This window comes from Sceloporus occidentalis, unplaced genomic scaffold (genome assembly GCF_023333645.1).
Source record: "Sceloporus occidentalis isolate IW3139 unplaced genomic scaffold, rSceOcc1.0.p SCAF_3, whole genome shotgun sequence".
NCBI lineage: Eukaryota > Metazoa > Chordata > Lepidosauria > Squamata > Phrynosomatidae > Sceloporus > Sceloporus occidentalis.
Genome location: NW_028316983.1, coordinates 134,182,153 through 134,198,137, shown reverse-complemented (window position 1 = coordinate 134,198,137; position 15,985 = coordinate 134,182,153). Strand labels below are relative to the sequence as shown.

Sequence of the window (15,985 nt, the reverse complement as noted above, 5' to 3'; positions counted from 1 at the left end):
TTTAATTTGATTTAACTAGGGTTCCACTGGGGTCCAAAATAAAAGGAATGATACAAGTCATTGTGGTGTAGTGGTTTGAGCACTGGACTATGACTCTGGAGACCAGGGTCCAAATCCCTGTTCAGCCATGGAAACCCAGTGGGTGACCTTGGACAAATCTTGCTCTCTCAGCCTCAGAGGACAGGAAAGGCAAAAACCTCTCTGAACAAATCCTGCCAAGAAAACCTTGTGGTAGTCTCACCATAAGTCAGAAAGTCAACAACAACAAACTTGTACAACCAGAATTAATGTACTGACATTAAAAGATCATGTTCAAAAAGAGGAAAAAAGCAGGGATCCAAATGGAACAATTATTTACTACAGGGACAGTTGCCTTGGAGGTAGAAAGCTCCCTTTAGGACAGGAGAAAGTGAAACCAGATTCTAATACAAAGAACTTACCTACGGATCCCCTGTAGTACCAAATAAAGGAGCATAGTAAGGGCACTCCAGAGAATCCTGCAGACAAGCCATTGATATAGTCTGAATAACCTTGTTTACACATTGTCTACTGGCCTCAACAGGCTCAAGTAAAAAACAATTGCTTTTTTCAAAAGTGATTTACAATTGCTTTGGGTGGGGAGAGGAAGCCTGACAAATTAGCTAAAACATCAGAAAAGCTTAACCCCATGTTACTTAGTACTAATCTACTGGCCCCTACAGTCTCAGTTCAGAAACAATTGCATTTTTCAAAATGTTATCCATGCTGATGGAGGAAAAGGCCTGATAAAGTGGTTAAAAAATCAGTAAGGCTTACCTCCCAGTTGTTCCTTATTCATCTTTGATTATGTGTGCAAAGACCTTGCCATTGTATTAGTTATCTTGTGTCATGAAGTTTTAATTGTTTTTTTTTTCTTTTTTGCTTTTAGTACAACTTGGACAATGAAAATGATCCTGTGGTTATTGTTATTTCTACAACTGGAACAGGAGAGCCACCAGACACAGCAATCAAGTTTGTTAAGGAAATTAATGACAAAACTTTGCCAGTGGATCACTTCTCCCATTTACGATATGGATTGCTAGGTAACTTGTCTATGGTGTGTTGTCCCTACCAAACATGAAAAAAATCACAAATACATATTTCTGAGCAAATGCTTTAAAAAGATAAAAAACTCAACCTTCACAAGTAGGATTTTATTTTTATATAGCTCACATTGACAGTATGGCTGAAGTACCACACAGAATTAGGATATAATTTAAGACTCTGACACAAGGATTTGACTGAACCTTTGGCACAGGGAAATCTGCACTCTCTTGTTTTGTTTTTCTCTTTAACCCAACCACCTGGATTTTAAAACTGTGCCTTTGCTTTATCTTCTTTCCATGTGCAAAGGCATCTTGTAGCACCTTTGAGACTAACTGTGCAAAAGAAGCTGTAGCAGTAGCATAAACTTTCATAGACTTGGTCTACTTCCTTAAATGTGTCCGAGAAAGTAGACTGAGGCTGCATCCACACTGCAGAAATAATCCAGTTTAAAACTCTTTAACTGCCATAGCTCAGTGCTATGTAATTCTGAGAACTGTAGTTTTGTGAGACATTTAGCCTCTGTGAGATAGCTATAGTGCCACAAAAGATTACAAATCCCAGAATTCCACAGCATTGAGCCCTGGTAGTTAAAGTGTTGTCAAGATGGATTATTTCTATAGTGCTGATGCAGCCCGAGTCTACAAAAGCTTATGCTACAACTTCTTTTACACAATTAGGGCTGGAACAGATGTCCCCAATCTGGCATTTTTCCAGCCCAAAAAGAAACGGCAAAATACAGCTCCTTTTTAGGGCGGAAGAAGGGCTGCTTTCTGTTGCAGCACCAACTTTTTGGCACTCGTGCAGTGTGCGGCGTATAAACGGTGCACCACCAGAGCATCATAACTCTGCCCGCTGTCTAGTTGGGTGGGCGGTGTGATGCTAGCTTGGGGGTGTTGTCGGGCATGCATCATCTAAATGCTGGCATATTGTGCTCGTCTGTTTGGCCTGTTAGTCTCAAAGGTGCTACAAGATCCCTTTTCATACTGATATTCCAGACTAACATGGCTGCGTCTTTGAATTCTTTCCATGTGTTTTCTTTATGTGCATAATATATTGGAGAAACTGATTTGTTCAAATGTGATTGAATTACATTTGGAGTGGATGGCAAATAAATATAAATATATTAGGACCATAAACCCACAGGAACAAACTTCAGTTTTCAGTGGATTATTTCACTGTACTGTACATGTTTACTTGTCTGTTGAAACAGCAGACAAGTAAAATTACAAGGGCTTTTTCTTTGATTTGGTAACTTTATATTTTAATAACATTAGGAAGAACTTCCTGACAGTAAGAGCTGTTCGACAGTGGAACACACTCCCTTGGAGAGTGTTGGAGTCTCCTCCTTTGGAGGTCTTTAAACAGAGGCTGGATCCCATTTTGTCCCAAATAAATAAATATAGGGAGGGGTACATACACTAGCCTCACTGCAGGCATCTGTGTGCTTCACCCCAGATTTTCATATAGAGACATAGGTACAGGGTGTGCGTGTGTGGCCTCCTACCCTGTTCTTACTTCCAGTCCTCACATGTTAAGGCAAACATCTGTAGAAGGTTAATATGGTGTTGATTTGAAACAGAGCCAAATCTAAAAATGAGAAGACACATGCCCTCTGTACTTCAGAGATTATGACTATTAACCATAGTCCATTGAGCATATAATTTATATTTTTGTGTTTGACTATCTTTGTTTTGAAGGAAAATTCATTTTTAACAAAAGATAGCATAGTGGCTGCATTCACACAACATGCTAGACCATGGCTGAGTAGAACATGAGCGAGCTGCTCTAAGCCTTGTCCTTATGTCCTCTCTATATACCAAGGACCAAATTTAGTTTCAGATAAGTTCTTATGGCAGATGGCTACATTCTAATGGTGAGTGCAGCCAATTCAAAAAGGGTAGGCTAAAAATAGCAACAACATTTAGCTCAAAGATGCTTTCCCCAATGATTATGGTTTGGAAAATAAATTCTAATCTTTTTGGAGTGGTGCAGGGTGGAAAATATGTACAAAAGATGAGAAGTTACCAAACAGTGGTGTCATGGGAAGGGGACGTGACCATCTGGGCCAAAGGTTCTTCATCCCTGCTCTACAATTGTTTAACACAGGGGTGGTCAACATGCAGCCATCCAGCTGTAGTTGGATTGCAGTTCAGATCAGTTCAGCCTGCATAGCTGATAATGAGTTGCCATACAAGATAGAACAACTGGAAGGGCATGCATTGCCTAACCCTGTTTTAGCATGCCATTTATATCTGCTGTCTTTCTGAACTGTGGGTGGGCAGTTATTTGATTAGATGGCTGCTTTGAGAGGTAAGAGCATCACCAAGGGTTTTGGATTTGAGGAATGTCCTTTAATCCAAGCTGCCCTCTTTGTTCACTGATGAACTAGTGAAGGCAAGAAAAGAGGAGTGGGCAGGTACACACACAGAAAACCCCTGCTCCCAGAGTCCCTGTGTACATAACCAAATGTTATACAGTCAGTCCTTCTTATACACGGATTTTTAATACACGGATTTAAGCATACACGGTTTGAAAATATTCCAAAAAAGTATAAATTTACCTTGAAGTTCCATTTTTTATTAGGGACACCATTTTGCTATGTCATTATATTCAATGGGACTTGAGCATACACGGATTTTGTTATACACGGGGGATCTTGGAACCAAACTCCAGCGTATAACAAGGATCCACTGTATTCTCCTGCTGTGGTCAGGAATTTATGCTGTTGACAAAATCCAAAGGCTTTTCCTTGAAACAAGCCTGTGAGCTTTCCATTTGCTTATCAATATCCTGGAAGCAGCAGATCATGTAAGCTTCTTTTATCCACAGGTCAGAAGTGTGTGAAGAGGTGGTATGGTGTGACAAAGAAGAGATAAGAAAGGGAAGAAGCCTCTTCATCCCTTTTCTTTATGTATCAGCTTGGTCCACCTTATTCCACCTCTCAAGCTAATCATTTCAAGCAATGCTGACAAAAGTCCAAAGGAGAGGTACTTCTGGATTGGCAGCTGTTGTGCCAGGCAACCAGCACAAAGAATGAGATAGTCCTGGGAAAAGGGAAACACCTCAGTTCAGAAGCAAAGAACTTCTTTTCCTTTCTCTTCTCTGAATCACCTCAATATTTTAGTAGTTGGGTGAGAGAGATGGCTAGCTTTGATAGAAGACATCTTGATTCCTAAACCCTTTATGCTGTACTTAAAACAAAACACAACTGGACTTTGCTGGCTTTGGATACAAGACAAAAGTGCAAAAGATGAATTGTGGTGGCAAATCTAAGATATTTTATTTTGTGTGGAATTTCTGTTTTCTTTTTGCATTAAGAGCTTGAGCATAGGTTTAGATTTATTTTGAAACTCCTTATTTGAATCTTTGTGTTTTTGCCTGTTATCCTTACTTTGGTGTTCTCAGGTCTGGGAGACTCTGAATACACCTTCTTTTGCAATGGTGGAAAAATAGTAGACAGACGACTTCAGGAGCTGGGAGCACAACATTTTTGTGAGATGGGACAAGCTGATGATGCTGTGGGGTAAGATAATGTCTCTGATGAATTCTTGGTTTTAACTTCCTCCCAAAGCATTTCGATCCAAATTTCAGTCATATGACAAAAAATTCAGTGGGATAAGGTTCTTTGTGGTTTTCTTCTGGATTAATAATTCCATTTATTTGTACCCCATTGTGTCCATGGGATAATGTATCCAAACAGTGATGATTACAAGCTTGAGAGTAGGTGGGTGAGCACGGTTATATAGTGGTTAAAAGCAATCCCTCAGACTCCTCCAAACTACCAGAGGAGACGATTGCAAATGCAAGATGATCTCCCTTTTACTATCAGGGAGTATTCCAAGCTAATAGTGTGCAGGCACTACGCCTAATCCTGTTGGAGCAAGTTCTGATGGCTCTACTTTAGCAAGTTCAACTTAATAAGCCTCAACTGTTGTGCTCCCCTGTGTTCTTTTACCTGTTGGCTGTGCAAGCCAAAAAGCATTCCAGGTGCTTGAATGCAGCTGCCTTTTTATTTTCTTGTCTTCTTGCAACATAGAGCTGCAGGGAAAGAAGAGTGTCCTATGTCTTAAACTTGCAGGGAAATGAAGCTTGCAGGGAAATGGGAGGAGGGCAGGTAAAAGACCAGCACAGGACTTTCAGTGAGTAAATGATTCACTTTAGTCCTTGACAGCATATCTTCTGATGGAGAAGGGCTCTAGTCTGTTCTTTTGAGTATCCTTTAATAATAAGCCATTGCATCTCAGTGTTGTGTTTATGCCAGTACTTTCAATTTTTTTTAATTAATTTTTTTTTTATTTCTTTGTTTCAGTTTGGAATTAGTAGTTGAACCATGGATTGCTAACCTTTGGGTTGCCCTCAATCAAGAATTTTCATCAAAAAAAGAAGACACAAACCATAATACATCTCCTTGTGCCAACACAGTTTCTAACTTATGCGTAGTTTCCAAAGTAGAATGTTTGAAAATAGAGGATTCTGAATTGAAGACTGGTCTTTTAACCAAAGCAAATATTTCCTCAAAACTTTCCACTCAACACTCTCAGCCTTCACTTTCTCAATCTGTACCTCCACTTTCACAGTCCACTCTCAATGTTCCTGCTTTACCTCCAGAATACCTGGAACTGTGTTTTCAAGAAAGCTCTGACCAGGTAATGTCTTCTATGGTGAAAATATCTCTAGCTTCAGATCTTTTGGAATTTTTCATATCTGAACTCAGTTTGTATGTGGGGAGATGCTGTGCATGATAGGTTTGTCGCTAGCTGCTCTGCAGGCAGCAAAGCTATTGCTCAGGACTGGTTTATATGGCTGATGGAAATAGTGCATGTGAGATGTGGGTGTTCATGTTCTATCCTTGGAACTCTTTCATTCTTGAAAATTTCCAGCAGGAAGTAATCAGGAATTGCTGCTCCTCATTTCTGTTTTCTATTGAGAACAGCTTCCTTGTGAAGCCACTTTAGCTTCCTTCTCTTTGATGCCAGTGTCTTAACAGCTGCACTCATAGAAAGCAAGAAAAGGCTGCTAGCCTGGTGGCCAACAGTTTTAGAGCACAGCTACCTTGAATCTGTTTGCTCAATCTATGGCTTGTTCTGACTCTCTTAGTAACCCTCTGCAGTCTCAGAAGGTTAGCTAAATTAGCAGGGTTATGTGGGAAGAGAGGGCCATTTAACCTAAATCCAATTGTTAGTCCCATCTGAATCAGTAGCAAGTTGCTAGGACAACACTTGATTCAGAGAGTGTAGTCTAATTCATATATGTTTCACATGCACCTTATAAACATAGCCTGAAGGTAATTTTATACACAATATTTTGAATAATTTTGTGCATTAAACAAGTTTGTGTACACTGAACCATCTGAAAGCCAAGCTGTTACTATCTCAACCACCCACAAAAATTATTTTGGTTTTTGGAATATTTTGGATTTCGGAGTTCTGGATAAGGGAGACTCAACTTGTAACTAGGAAGAGTATTTATAACTGCCTATCTTTTGACTTCATCTGCTTTTCTAAACATTCTGATGTCGTCTTTTCTAACAAAATAAGTATATGAAGCCCTGGTGAGCCAAAAAAGAGAACCATTTCAATTAATTAATTGTTTATAAAATGTGATTTTGTATCTTTATTGTGTTCGCTTTTGCTTTTTTTGGCGCTTGTGTATGTCAACATTAGAAAAATTATTTATGAACAGCCGTTAAAATATTTTTTTGAAGAACTAACACCTTCAAGTCCTGTTTAAATCTGATTGACAGTTAAGTAGGAGCTAAACTCTTTTGTTGATATCAGTGAGATGCAAGAGATTTCTTTGGCAGGATCATGCTGATACACTGTGATAGTTAAACATAGCAGTTGTACAAATTATGTGCTTATTTCTTCAGTCTAAACTTGCATCAGCTTGTTTTCAGGATACTGGCCTGCCTTGTGTTTCAGAGAGCTCCGTTTTCCAAGTTCCTGTCACCAAGGCTGTTCAACTTACTAGGGATGATGCAATAAAAAAGACTTTGCTGGTAGAACTTGATATATCTGTGAGTTGAATTTATTGTTCTGCCTACTTTTAACTTGGGATTGGGTGGTGATGATGAATGTAGTGTACAAGTAAACAATCTGAGAAGTGTGTTTCAAACTTGAAGGATACTATTTTATAAGTGGGACCTGCAATAAGTGTGTTTATTAATATTTACATTTAACTTGTGCTCAAAGCAGCTACAAAGCAATGCTGGAATATTTCTCGAGAACCAGTGTGGTATAGTGGTTTGAGCATTAGAATATGACTCTGGAGAACAGGGTTTGAATCCCCACACAGCCATGGACCGACACTGGGTAACCTTGGGCAAGTTATATTTTCTCAGCTTTAGGAATGGCAATAGCAAACTTCCTTTGAAGAAATTTGCCAAGAAAACCCTGTGATAGGCTCGCCTTAGGGACTCCATAAGTTAGAAACAACTTAAAGGCACACAACATACACACACACACACAGAAAACTTTGGTGATGATTCATTATGGTAGAGGGAGTAATACTTAGACAGAGGGGAGAGAAATGCACATAAATTTAAAGTACTGTTTAAACTTACATTTTTAATTGATGTTTTTAAAACAGAAAACAACATTTAGCTATCACCCTGGAGATGCCTTTAATGTAATTTGTCCCAACCACACCAGTGAGGTTGATGAACTTCTCAGTATCTTGGGTCTCTTGGAGAAGAAAGATTTCTTTGTGTGCTTGAAGGTTAAATCAGGCACTAAAAAGAGAGGTAGGTTTTGTATGTGTACCAAGGATTTCTTTGTATGTGATAACCAACCTTTTAAAATTAGTGCACACTTAATGTCTCTATTTCCCTTTTGTCTGAAGACCAAAGATGCTGCTTCTCATACAGTCAGGAGTTCTGTACGAACGCTGTACAGTGGACCCTTGGTATCTACTGGGGTTTGGTTCCAGGATCCCCCATGAATACCAAAATCCATAGATACTCAAGTCTCATTAAATACAATAGTATATGTCTATTATAAAATATGGCAAAATGAATGTTTACTTTTTGGATTTTCTATTTTTTGGAATATTTTCAAACCATGGATAGTTGAATCCAGCGATAAAGAATCCATGGATGTGGAGGGTCAGCTGTACATTTTAACTCCTTTGGCATCTGCAAGAAAGTCTTGTTTGTTTCAGTCCATAAGTTCAAAATATGTGTTGGATTCCACTAATAGCATAATATTGCTATTAAGGAAAAGATGCACAAAAATAGAATTTTTGTGCATTCTCTTCCTCTTTGAAATTTGGCGTATCTGATGCACTGAGAGAGTAATAGAATGCCTGATAATATAATCCAGTTAAAATGGACAAGACTCAAATTTACAAGGAGTGGATTGGGTGGTCCTGTTGGTCAATGGGAAAGCAAATAATAAAAATCCATTTCAGTTCTCATTGTTTCTTTTTTCCTGAAATGAGTGGGTTTCAGTTACAGTCATTTTAAAACTAATGCATATGACTAGTTGAGATACCACCAACTTAAATGCAATTTTTTGCCAAATATATTTTGCCTTATTCTTGTCTTTATATACAGCACAGCCATGTGCATGTTTACTAAAATAGAAGACATGTTTGTTCAAATTCAGCAAATTTAATTTATTCCTTAGTAAATGTACTAATAATTATAGCCTTTGGCTGCATCCATGCAGCAGAAATAATGCAGTTTGACAGTGCTTTAACTGCCATGTCTGCATGCTATGGAATCCTGGGATTTGTAGTTTGATGTGGCACCAGAGCTAATGGCAGAAAAGGCTAAATATCTCACAAAACTGCAAATCCCAGGATTCCATAGCATTGAGGTATGGCAAAGTAGTGTCAAACTGCATTTTTTTCTGTGATGTGGATGCAGCTTTTATCTAATTTGTGTGTGCTTGGCTTTGTCTAGTTGCCCAGTTTATGAAAAGGAGCTCATTTTCCAGCTCTTCTTGGTCTCAGTGGAATTTTCCTATCTTGACTAAGTTGGTGATTATCTTCAAACTTTGGCTACAGTGCCATGCATCCCTGAATTCAAATCAATTTATGTACCATTTATGTAAATATCTCTGGTCTGGTACTGATTTTGGGGGTGGGAGGGAGTCACTGTTTATTTTTGTCTGTTATAATGCTGGTAGGTTATTTCTGTTTTTGTTTTGTTAACCCGTTTCTAATTTGTAAGAGGACCTGGCCTTTCCACCACATGATTACCAAGTAACAGCTGTTTTCTCCCTAATTATAAAATTTATTTTGGAGTTCACCATATATTATACACTAAACATGTTGGTATGTCATAGCGCTCAGTAATAAGGAAACTGAAATCTAGGTAGTCCTATCCATTTTTATTCAGAAACAAAGGTTGTCAGAATTTATCAGGAAATTTCTATTCTTATAAGTAGGATTTAATATGATATTTTTATATTGAAGATTTTCTAACTTGCAATCCACCAGTTCTGCTTGCACATTAATTTGTATGCCAATGAATGCCTGCATATAAAGGATCCAAGGAAAGAATTTCAGGGTGCAGTTTTAGTGGATGCTGAATGCAAACTGACATGGTGTGTCGGTATATTGCTCTAGAACCAGTATGAACATGACCTTCATCCATTTTTGTATCCGTCACCCACCTACCACAGGAAAAAAGCAATACAATTTTTCCTTTAAATCAGAGCCTGCTCCTCCCTGTGTGATTTGTTTACAAGCAGAACTGCATCCTTGAAAGACTGCCAGGATGACTTAATCCATTTGTAAACACACTGGGAACATGCACCTTTTTTCAAGGAGAAATTGTGCTATTAAATGTACAACACCATTCTAAGATGCAAAATCCAAGGAAGAATCCTGGTCTTCATCCAAGGCCTGCCCTGGTATAGATCAATGTGTCTTAAGCTGATTTGGGGAACCAGCTATCTCTTCCTCCAGTCTGCCAGGGAGCAGCACCATATTTGTGCACTTTGGTTACTTCTGTTTCTTTTCTGGAAACTCACTAGGAATTAGCAACTAATGGCTTGGGGACCAGCACCAGTTTATGACCACAGTTTTTAGTAACTTGCTCTAGAAGACATTCAGCTCTTGGGAGTAGTGGAAAAGCTGGCTTTCAAGGAAGCTTGCCCACAATTTCTTTGAATAAAGGAATTTTTTATAAGCTTGCAAGAAGTCCTGTGGTTCTCTGAATAGATTGAAAAACTCTTGCTTTATAGTATAATTTGAATATTCTAGGAGACAGCATTATAATTAACCCCCAAGTAATTATATGGAAGAGCAAATCTATTTCTCATTATGTTCTCAGTTTTAATATATATTGTTTTCTTTTAAACAGGAGCGGCTTTGCCACAACACATACCTGAAAAGAGTACTGTGAAATTCATTTTGACATGGTGTCTGGAAATAAGAGCAGTTGTCAAAAAGGTTTATTTTCTCCTTTCTCTTTTCAAATATTGATATTTTCAAGTAAACATTACTGGCTTACAAGCTTGGTAGTTTTTAAAAGGTGGTTTCTGTATATCTCTGAAGCATGCTGCTCATCTTCTGTTGTTCATGTTTGAGTTTGCAGTAGTAAACCTTGAAGCGTGTAATTATGTGTAGGTAATATATTTACTGTCTTTGTCAGCAATTTCTGTCCCAGTATATATTTGACTGATGTTGAGAGGAATCCATTCTCGTCATACTTGCCATTCTTATTTTTTGTCATTTCTGCTGAGCAGAATGGAATCATACAAAAAGCTTTTTTAAAAAGTAGCTGTTATCTGGCTTCAAGCCACTTAATCAAGGTGAACTGCTAACATCCTTGTGGTTTGTGAACATTTAATTACTAAGTGGGAAATCTGATTCTTGGTATGCCCAAAAGTCAATGAATGAGATTCCACTAGGTTGGACATCCCATACTAACCTGGTAGTAGCTAGAAATCCCCACACTTACTGTAGCCATCTATTCAGGAAGTCCCTTTCAGTTCCTTCAGTATTGCTCAGTTGCTCTCTCTCAACCAAAGCCTAGCTTCATTTTGGAGCTGGAGAGGGAAAGAAAGCCAAAGCATGCATCTTGTTACGTTTTCTTATTCCTCTCTCTGCCAGTTTCCTGCACAAATGATATGTTAGAGGGATGGTGAATGAAGAAGGGGGCTGTAGGTTAAAAGAGAGCTGGAAGCAGGATTTCTATGGGTGGTTGTAGTAGCTGTTGAAACTGCTATTTGTTACAGTCACCTTGCTATGCAAAATCACGGTTTTAAAAAAGGAGTAAAGCAACAACCTTTAAAACCCTTTCTAGACCTCTTTTCTAAGATTCATAGTGGTAAAAGATAAAACAACCTACCATCTCTCTGCTAACTAATGGAACAGTGTCAAATGTGATCATATTTTGGTGCCAGTGTAGTCCACTTGGTGGCAGCAATGAACAACCCTAGAGAAGTATCCCATAACTGATTTATATTTATTCTTCTAAGACCGGTAAAGTATATTGCCGAAAAGGTACTACCAAAAGCAGTTGTGCTATTTGTTTGTTACATAGCATGATCTCCTTACCGTTTTCTTTAAATTGTTTCTGTTAACCACTTCAATGATAGTTCAGTGTGCAATGTTTGGACAAGGTACTCTTTCAGCCTACACAGGCGTAGTCAATGTGCCAGGTACAAACATTTTACAAAATGGCCTCTACACAGGTTTCCTTCAGACTAGAAATCACTGACATTGTAACAACAACTGTAGTAACAAGAACAACATGAAAAGAGTCTTTTAGCAAGTTTGTTGCAAGGGTAAAATGGGATAATCCCACATTGCAGCCCTAAATTCCTTTGATAGAGAAGGCATTAGAGAATACAGTGGGCCACGGTATCTGCCAGGGTCTGGTTCCAGGAACCCCTCATGAATACCCAAATACATGGATGCTCAATGGGTGTCCATCAAATAATGGATGTCCATTAAATACAATGGCAGAGTAAAACAGTGCCCCTTACTTAAAATGGCAAAATCAAGATTTGCTTTTTGGAATATATGCGTATGTGTGTATGTGTACTTCAAACAATGGATGGTTGAATCCGTGGATAAGAAATCTGTGGATATGGAGGACCGAGAGTACTATTGAGGGGCATGTTTATGTTACTGAAGAAGAATCTTTCAAATAGTATGACTCAACCTGTTAAACACAGCCTCTTTTTTTCTGCTAGGCATTTTTGCGGTCTCTGGTAGAATATACTACTGATATTGGAGAAAAAAGGAGACTTCAAGAGTTGTGTAGTAAGCAAGGATCCTCTGATTATAACACTTTCATAAGGAATGCTGGTGTCTGTTTGTTGGATTTACTTCATACTTTCCCAACTTGCCAGCCTCCACTTAGTCTTCTGATTGGTGAGTATGGACTATAGCTCTAGGTATCTGAAAATGTAGAATCACTTTGATATATTAGAAATAGGATTCAACAGTAAAAACAAAACAAAAAACAGTGCTATAGAAACTTACATATGAGTGTGTACTTTATGCATCTTGGCATGTTCTCAAATAATTAGAAGATGTGTGGGTCAGACGAAATATTCACCTAGCCCAGAACTCTTTTAACAATGTCCAACTTGTTTCCCATAGGAATCACTGTCCCTTGTAGATTGCCTCCAGACATCTGGTAATTAGTAGTATGCTGTCATTTGAACTTGCATATACACTGCAGCTTAAAGCCATATATAGACCTATCCATGAATTTGTTATATCTTTTTAGTGCTATCTGCACTACAGCCCATTATATATATGTATTATAGTGTTCTTGCTCATAAGTAGTTGTATATCTACAGTATAGCATTTTGATGCCAGTTAGGTTTTTTCCTCCTGAAACCTATACATGGATATGTCTGCCTCAAAATGCTACGAGTTAGCATATCTGCACCACCACTTGTGTGTTTGTTTTAAATGAAAGCAGCTAAACCCGATAAGTGAATACTGCAGGTTATTTTTGAACATAAGTATATAGAGAGTGAGTCCAATTTGGTTTATGTAGTCTACCAGCAATCCCTTCTCCTACACCTATATGCATTCTATTGAAAGTATCATTCTTGTTAAAGTTATTTTTATGAATAGCAGATGTCTTCTTTCCTCCAAATTCATCCATCCATTCATCCAAGAAACTTACCTGCTTAACTCATTTTGTCTGTAAGCATTAAATTTAGAAATCCCACATTGCATTTGCTCTATTTTATAATTACATATATGGTGCAAAGGGCTTGTTTGGCGTTGTGGTAAACTCAGCTTTGAACTAAAAAGTCACCAGTTCAAATCTTGCTGTGTCCTAAATGAAGCAGGGGACTTTAGGTCAGCACTGGGCAGGATGGGGACCACACAAACACTGCCCCTCGCCCACATTCAGTTCAGTCATCCCCTGGTGAATTTGCCAAGGAGTAGTGAAGGAACTTAGATTTTTCTTTAAAAACGAAACTTACAGTAGATGTTTGTCTTGTAATAAGGCAGAATTATGTCTCCTGGAAGCTTCCCATAAGTGCCATTCTGCTTTGAGGAGCAGATTCTCCATGCACAGCAGTAAGTCTGGCAGTACTATGGGCATATATTCTCCCCTGGTTTCAGAGAGGCATGGTGCCCTCTCAAAATTGTTCACACCTGCTTTAGGCAAACCACAATCTCTTAATTTCTCCCTCTCCCCACTTAATGTGGATATATGGAGTTGTTTAGAAAGCTTTGAAGTGTTATACAGATGTCAGTTATTTATTATTGGAAGGTGCCAAAATTGTCTTAGTACTACATGCAAGTGAAAGTGGAATGAACCACAATATCATAATTCACTGGCTTCTGTTTTTTCTCAGAACATCTTCCAAAATTACAGGCCAGACCTTACTCAGCTGCAAGGTAAGGCGATGCCTGTTTTTTCCCCCCATTGTTAATATTGTGTACCATTTCATATTTTCAAACATTGCATCTCATCTCCTTATGGACAGAGAATGCTTTTGAGGTATGCTGTTTTCTCAACATTGAGAGACTGATAGATACTTAACATTTTTATGTAAAAGTAAAGGTTTCCCCTTTGATGTGATTGTCTAGTCATGTCTGACTGTGAGGGTGGTGCTCATCTCTGTTACTAAGCTGAGGGAGCCAGTGTTGTCAAAGATGACTTTATGGTTGTGTGGCCAGCATGACAACACCAAGGTGCACGGAACATTGTTACCCTCCCACCAAAGTGGTACCTATTTATCTACTTGCACTTTTAATCTGGTCTCTCAGATAAAAGTATTTGGTGGCCTGTTGTACAGGATTGTTGTAAAGATTACAACAACATATGTGGATGCTGTGGTGTTCATTATTAATTTTAATAGTATTTGTGATACCAAATGGAAGATGAAATTGCAAAAAGAAGGGCAATTCATTATTAAAAAGTCTTGTATGACAATAGGGGCTGTGATCTTGGTAGTGGTGTTCTAAGCAAGTACAAAAAATCTGAAATTTGGAGTGCATAATTCAGCATTCCAAGAATCTTCATCTTTCATGTCTCTAGCCCTTATTGCCAGGAAGAAGTGTGGGCAATTTTGGGTGAAATATTAGGCAGAGGTGGAGATACTGAATAAAATTGGGTGGGTGGGGTGGGCAGCAGAAGCATCCTGGCTTTGGGTATGGATCACAGTGTTCACTTTTTCTAGGTGAGGTCCGTCTTAGCTCAGACTATAAACAGTTCTGTTCACAATTGCCTATGTCTACAGTGGAATAGTTGCTACTTATTATTTTATTCAGTGTGTGATGTTTCTTAATTCTTTCAATACAGCTCTAGTTTATATCACCCTGGAAAGATGATCTTCATCTTTAACATTGTGGAGTTCGCATCCCATGTAGGTGAACTGCGAAGAGGGGTTTGTACTGGCTGGTTGGCCAACTTGGTTGCCCCAATCCTTCAGTCAAGTACAAAGGGTGATGAAGTCCTCATTCCAGAGGTATCAAAACTAGATCCAACTATAGGGGGGTTTTTTTTGTCTTATGTCACATATCATTTGTGCTTTTCTACAATAGGTTTCCTTTTCTTCTGTTGTTAGATGTTGTGGGGATTTGATACTGACATCTTTTCATTGTAATGTTGATCAGAGACTAATTTAGCAATTGCATCAGATTTTTGAGTGGAAGGTATAGCTTGTATATGGGCCTTCTGTTTTCCTCAGGTACATTAATGATTTGTAATTGCATTGTAGATCTCCATATCTTCTCGTCCGACCAATAGTTTTCATTTACCAGACAATCCATCAATTCCTTTTATTATGGTTGGTCCAGGATCTGGAATTGCACCATTTATCGGCTTTCTGCAATATAGGCAAGTGGTTATTTATATAAATAGTTTCTTAGTGGTTACAGAAACTTTTCACAGCACCTGGAAAACTGGTGAAATATAGTGAAACTCATTATCTGATCTCTGCGCATAGTAAGCAGAAAGATCCAGCAGCCACTACAGAGGCCTTGGTCTTGTTGCTCAAGTTCTCTTTCTGTACATCACACAAATCATTTGATGTCCTGTGTCATGTACAGAAAGAGAATTTCACCAGTGCCAATTGTGCAGGCAGGGACTGGGCAACAGAAGGCTTATCCCACAAGATTGTGAATGCTGTAATCACATGTGCCCCAGGACAATTATGTAAGTAGCTGGTACGTCTCACAAAAAAGTCCCTTCAATTGGTCTTTCTTCTTCACTTCTCTCTAATTTGGGTTTGTAGATTGCCCTTAAATTTCTCAAGCAGAGACTGTGGAGCATAGCTTTTTGCAATCTGCATTATTGCTCCTACTTAAGCTGCTCGTCTAGTGTATTGAATGTACAGTATATTACACTGGGCCTTTCAGTGAGCTTACTATATAATAAATCTGACTGTGCCTAAGTACCACAGACTTTTTTCTCAGGCCAGATTTAATGTTTTTTTTCTGCTGAACTGCTCCGAGGCAGATTTGCTTGTATCCCTTACTTAGAGAG

The 15,985-nt window shown here is 38.5% G+C and overlaps 1 protein-coding gene across 2 annotated transcripts in view; it reads left to right on the top strand.

Moving 5' to 3' along the window:
• Positions 1 to 15,985, top strand: part of MTRR (5-methyltetrahydrofolate-homocysteine methyltransferase reductase) — a 31,587-nt gene that overhangs the window by 3,683 nt on the left and 11,919 nt on the right. Inside the window, exons 3-12 of one of the 2 annotated variants that reach the window (XM_089516377.1) lie at positions 908 to 1,061; positions 4,471 to 4,588; positions 5,375 to 5,711; positions 6,962 to 7,081; positions 7,654 to 7,807; positions 10,376 to 10,464; positions 12,216 to 12,396; positions 13,851 to 13,893; positions 14,801 to 14,966; positions 15,219 to 15,337. In XM_089516377.1, coding sequence (XP_089372503.1) covers positions 908 to 1,061; positions 4,471 to 4,588; positions 5,375 to 5,711; positions 6,962 to 7,081; positions 7,654 to 7,807; positions 10,376 to 10,464; positions 12,216 to 12,396; positions 13,851 to 13,893; positions 14,801 to 14,966; positions 15,219 to 15,337 — 1,481 coding nt within the window. The remainder of the gene's footprint in view (positions 1 to 907; positions 1,062 to 4,470; positions 4,589 to 5,374; positions 5,712 to 6,961; positions 7,082 to 7,653; positions 7,808 to 10,375; positions 10,465 to 12,215; positions 12,397 to 13,850; positions 13,894 to 14,800; positions 14,967 to 15,218; positions 15,338 to 15,985) is intronic. The other variant, XM_089516378.1, reaches the window with a different exon arrangement.